General features: G+C 40.2%; 1 protein-coding gene across 3 annotated transcripts in view; it reads left to right on the top strand.

Moving 5' to 3' along the window:
• Window positions 1-6000, top strand: part of exoc6b (exocyst complex component 6B) — a 90094-nt gene that overhangs the window by 61923 nt on the left and 22171 nt on the right. For all 3 annotated transcript variants that reach the window (XM_015049094.1, XM_015049096.1, XM_015049097.1), the window contains one exon: window positions 219-292. In XM_015049094.1, coding sequence (XP_014904580.1) covers window positions 219-292 — 74 coding nt within the window. The remainder of the gene's footprint in view (window positions 1-218; window positions 293-6000) is intronic.

Here is a 6000-nt window from a genome sequence, read left to right as displayed (position 1 = left end):
CCCCCCCCCCCCCCTTCCCCCCCTCTCCCCCCCCCCCCCCCACGCTGTCATTCGTCTGCCAATCTGTCCCGATGCATAGCGAATCCGACCAGGTCTTTTATTATTCCCGTTTTTTCACCCTGTTTTTTTTTTTTCTTCCTCTTCCTCCTCCTCCTCCTCCTCTCTTCCCTCTCTCTGGGGGTGGACTGGTGGGGGGGTGGGTTTGTATTTTCCCACAGGTTTTGCCAGAGCCGGCCCGGTCGCAGGCTTCCAGGGTGACACGTTGCTTCTGGCCTTCAGTGACTTGAGACAAGTAGGTCTTTGTCTCCTTCGTGGTCCTCACTCCTTCGTTTCTTCTTCTTCTTCTTGTCCTCACTGTCTTTCTTCTGCCTCCTCCTCCTCATTGTTCCCTCCCTCTCTCCCAGTCTTCATCTCCTTCCTTCATCATGTTGTCTTCATGTTTCATTCATCTCTTAATGCATAAATCTGTCTTAATATTTCCTGATTATACCATTCTGAGTTGTTCCTTTCTACCTTTTTCCTGATATAATTTGGTTTTACTGTAAAAATGGCTGTTTAATAAGAAACGGCTAAAAAGGTACGAAAATTACACACAATTTTTCGAGGTACAGCAGCTGATTATTCAGTTTGTTACTAAAACAATTAATCATGATTGAAATAATCGTCAACTAATTTAGCAGTTGATTATCTGTTTGATTTGCAGACTCTTCAACTGGAATAGTTTTAGCTTCACCTGCTTCAAATGATGTTTAAAAAAATCCTTCATTAGAACATTTTCTATCCAAATATTAATTGAAAAAATAACCAACATATCGGCCCTACACTGTATTGGAAGGTTGAGCAGAAAGCTGTTATAAATATTTTTTAGCTGCAGATGCATCCTTTGGTAAAAATTACCAAGCTGTAAAAATCAGCTGCATTTTAGGAGTAAAATGTTTATTTTGCTTTTTTTTTAAAAGGAAGGCAGAACTGAGCAGATTTAAATTTCATTATCTTAGAAATATTTTTTTTGTGCACAACGAATACAGTTGATTTATGATGCAACAAGAGTTTAATCTTCACGATGGTTTAGGATGGTTTTGGTAGTTTGTTTTTTCTTTTAAATTAAATCAAATTAAATTTATTTGATTATCTTGGTGCACATCATTCAACATTACTACAGTTCATGTCTGTAAATAATACAAAAGCTAAATTTCACCCTTTGTTCACAAAAACACAAAAGACAGCACACAGTTCAATTAGAAGAAGCAAAACAAAACATTTACTCAAAAAATGACTTACTAGACGACAGAAACGGTTTAAAAACTAAACAAAAAATAGATTATTGTTCAAAAACCAATTCAGTTTCTCCTCTGGTATTTTTCTGCAAGATTTAGTTTTGTTTTATATGAAACATGTAAGGAAGTCGAGTTTGTTTTGCACATTTCAGCAACAAGGCAGTTAAAACCAGATATTTACGGTTAAAAGTCATTTACACCATAAACATCAAACAGTCACCAGTTGTAAAAGAGCAACAAACTTTAATTTTTATTGGTCGTTTTCTGCTTTCAGACGACTTTATTTTATTATCTTTGCCTAAATCCCAGTATAATATTCCAGTTTCTGCTCCATCAAACTGGAATCTTCAACTTGAAGTTGAAGAAAATGATTAATATCAAGTTGTATGTTAGTCCTATTTTCACTCTTATGTTTGCTTTTTGTTTCTCTTCCTGTATTATGCATATTGTATTTTAATTGGGTTTTGATTTGTAATTGTTGGTGTGTCTTACTCAGATCGATTGTTAATCTGAAAGGTTGCATATTCACATTAATTTTGTCAAATGCCATCAAAATCAAAATATTCATCAGACATATTAATTTTTTCAGTTATTATTAATCAAAAGCAACTCTAATCAGGTGTGTTTTTAGTCTAAATTTAAATAAACTCAGTGTTTCGGCTGTTTTTCAGTTTTCTGGAGGTTTATTCCAGATTTGTGGAGCATAGAAGCTGAATGCTGCTTCTGTATGTTTAATGTATTTTGGTGCTAAAGCATTCAGTTATCGATAAAGTAAGAGAAGGATTTTAAAGTGTATTTAGGGAGCCAGTGTAAGGACTGGAGAACCGGGGAGACGTTTGCCGTCTTCCTGGTTTTAGACAAAGACACAAAGATGAAAATCTGTCCTCTGAAATGTGGTGAAGACATTTCATGACACTTTAACTCCGGTGAATCAGATGACTTCCTGTGCTCTGCCTCCGTTGTTCCCAGTCTTTCTTTGGGGTCTTGACGGCCTTAAGGCCAGATTTGCAGAAACTTCCCAATGCAGGAAGCGGCTCGGCTTGTGTCCCGTCGGTTTTGTTTGTTTCCTGGGAAAGAACTCGTCCGAAACCAGCCAGCGCCGGGCCAGAACTGGACAGCCCTCCGCTGTCGGGCGGAGGTTTTTGTCTGCGTCTCATTTTCATGTTAAATTTCAATTTTGTGAAGGAAGTGCATACGTGCATGAAGAGTTTTTTTTGCGCTGTCGCCGCTGAATGTGTGAACCGGGGCGGAGAGTCCCGACTCGGAGCTTCCGAAATGTTTACTCCGTTTTTAAAAACCGGGAGCTGTCAGTGTGTGTGTGTGTGTCCGGCTTTGATGTGTGTGTTTGTTGTTGCCGAGTGTGTGAAAGTCGGAGGAGAGTGTCTGTTTTTTTTTTTGGTTTTTTTTTTGTGACAGCGGATGACGGATGGGCCGGCAGGACGGAGCAGGGGACGATGAATGAGGTGACAGACAGAGACGGATAGCCCTTTATCCCTCCGTCACAATCCCTCTTTCTCTCTCCTTCTCTTCTCTTTCTCCGCCTGTCGGGATGATGCAGTGCCTCTTGTTCTCTCGCTCGGAGGAGGAGAAGGAAGGGGCAGAGATGGGGAGAAGAAGAAAAGGAAAAATTGCATTCATCTGGCATCGATGTTTACTTCAAACCCCCGCCTGCCGCTCTCTCCTCCAGCATCTTCCTTTTGCTGATCGGACTTATTCAGCTCCTTGGCTCTTTTATTTCTTTCTCCTCCATTGTTTTTTTCCGTGCCTATTCTTGTCATATCAAAAGATGCACATTCCTGCGACCCCCCAATTCGTGCTTTCACACCTAACCGCGGCGCACGCACATCTGCCGCAGCGCATCTTTGCGATGCGAGCCGCTTTGTTGCGAAGAGGTTTTTCACGTTTGCGCGGCCAGGAGTCTCTGTGACGATGTGTTGACGTTGGTGAATGGTCGATAAATCAAGCTGACGGGCCCGTTTTGTTGGCCGCCCGGGGCCCGGTGTTTTGGGAGGTTCTGGGGTCCTGGGACCGGGCCGAGGCTAAAAGGTTTTCCCTACAGGACTCAGACTCGCTGCACCATGCAGGTTCACTTTAGAGACAACCCAGAAATGGAAGTTTAAAGTCTTATTGTGGAGATTTTAAAATGTTGATTTAGAATGAAATTTAGAAATAATTTAACTTCCAGATTGGGCCTGTCTCAGTTAATCATGATAAATTAAAATAAGCTCAATAATTTCCATTTGTGTGATTTATCGTTTTTCTCTTTTCTCTCCGTCTACCAAAGACTGAATGATAAAAGTTTTATCTCCTTTTTTTGAAGGACAGTTTTGTTCATTTTATTCCTCGTTTCTGTTGTTTTTATTTATGTTGGATATTTAAAATGTCTTCCAGTTCCAGTGTTAAATGTTCATCAGAATTTAAAGGTTAGTTCATTGTGTTCTTGTATTATTTTATCATTATCTTAACTGAAAATAGTCTCAAAACAACAATATTATCATCAGTGACTTCTGGGACAATTTATCAGCCTGGTATATTTGTCACACTACTCCAGATTAGGGGTTGACGATATGGACTTTCGGCTTTATCACAATTTTTTGTGATACTGTTGTTAAAAAGCGACTATTTATTGCTCCTTTTTTTGTGAATGTGACTCCATGGTACTGCTCTTCAGAAACGTTCCCGTTTATAAAGAAGTGTGATTTATGTCACTAAGCTGCTCACAGGAACTGCATTTAATCATAATTTAAAACTGATTGATGCTCTCATTGAAGACATGGTGGAGAAAAAGGTAAAACTAACAATACGGACAGCTTAGGGAGTTTTAAACACCATGAATAGGAATTTATCAAGACGAGAATAAATCTGAATTCTGATCATAATAAGAAATTAGATTAAATTTAATGTCATTGCACAGCATTTTTAGCATTGCGACAAGATTAATGGAGCTTACAAACAAGTAGGACTTTTGGCTCAATTAGCAGTTTGAGCAGCTCATTTATGTATCAAAATAAATTATATGACCCCAAAGCTAGATGCTGCTATAAAGAGATGGACCTCAGTTTAATCCCTGATTTTAAAGTAAGATTTACAGTGTACTCCGCAGACATCAGAGAGGAAATCTTGCAAAATCAAACATGAGTTCAGAGTAAACAAACATGGCTGACAAAGAAGAAGCAATGGCGATAATTTGTTTGACTGTTTAACTGATAAAACCAACAAAACGACGTCTCTGACATCCGCTGGACGTCCTGGTGCGTCCTGGCAGCAAGTCCATGTTCTGCATTTTGGATCACTCTCCACGTTTGCGTCACCTCGCTTTCTGATTGGCTACATGTCAAGTTTAACAGGACATCCCTGAATATCCCTAATTTGAGATCGGACACAGACTTTCAAAGAGGACCAGTGCAACTTCACAAAATTTAAACATAATTTAAACAGATTTTAGCAGTTGCAGTCTCTTTAAAAGACCACAAACCATTTTTCCCACTAGTTCTAGACTTGCATTTGCTTTGGTTGTATTTACCCAGAATGCCTTGCGCTGTAGTCCACTTCCTGCTTTTGGAGTGGTCTCCATTCTGTTTGGCATTCACATATGTATTCAAACTTCATCCGAACCGAGCCAGAGCAGAGTTTGCTTTCCTGGTCCACATCAGAATTCGATGGCACGTTCACACCTCCCCAAATGAACTGGACTTCCTGGTCAAACAAACTGGATTTGGATCAAAGCAGACTGAACTGGCCTGGTGTGAATGCACTCTTGGTGTGAATTAGCATTTTTACCATCTTCTGTTTGGCCTTAAAAAGGTTTAACACTCCAAAACTTTACACATTTTCTTACTGGATAAGTCTAGTCAAATCCCCTATCTATTTTTTTTCCTGACCTTTAAAAAGTCCTGATTCATAATCAGTAAAAATGCTTCTGGCTGCCTCACCCAAGCCAGAACTTTAGCTGTCAAAGCAGCCTCGCTCCTCTGCCTCCAGAACAAGGCAGTGCTCTCCTGTTCTCTGAAATCTCTAAATATTTTGCTGAGCATAAGAGGCTGTTTGTGTTCGCTTCAGGCCTCCGGCTGCCGCCTTTTTTTTTTTTTTCCGCAGATCTTATCAATCTGCCTAAATTTAGAACATCCAGAAGTCTGTGGTTATTCCAGACCTTTGGCTGGCCCTCGCGTGGCGTGGCGTCGCTCCAAGCAAACGCTCGCTACAGTAGACTTTCACTCATCCTTTCCTCCAGCCCTTCATCTGCCAGGCAGGCATTGTTCCACCTTCAGCCGTTGTTGTTGATGATCGATCCTGTTTTCGTTCCTCTGGTTGACCACAGACGGCCCGATTCCATCTGTTCGTCTCTTTTCCTCTCCAAGAACTGATGTGGATCAAATGGACTCCTGAGAAAGCCTACTTTTTCTCCTGACCTCCATTCTGTCTCTGCTGCTGTTCCTTTCCCTTTCTACTCTCTGTTTTATGCATTTTAAATAAATCACACTCAGTTTTGACGGTTTCCTTCCAGTTTTAGAAATTCTTGGTTTAAATTCATCTAAACTTCAGGTCAACTCCAAAGGTAAACTACTTAAAAACTAAAGACTTTTATGCATCTTCCACATCCAACAGGGTTATGAAAACACAGAAAGAAACAAAGAAGCTGTGTTGACTAGGTGTACTTTCTATAAGAGATCAATATATATATAAAAGTAATGGTAGTTCTCTCAGGAAGCAGTGGACCAGGTGT

This window comes from Poecilia latipinna, unplaced genomic scaffold (assembly GCF_001443285.1).
Source record: "Poecilia latipinna isolate Pla-1442-1.1 unplaced genomic scaffold, P_latipinna-1.0 Scaffold926, whole genome shotgun sequence".
NCBI classification, from domain to species: Eukaryota; Metazoa; Chordata; class Actinopteri; order Cyprinodontiformes; family Poeciliidae; genus Poecilia; species Poecilia latipinna.
This window is presented reverse-complemented; position numbering and strand designations above follow the sequence as displayed.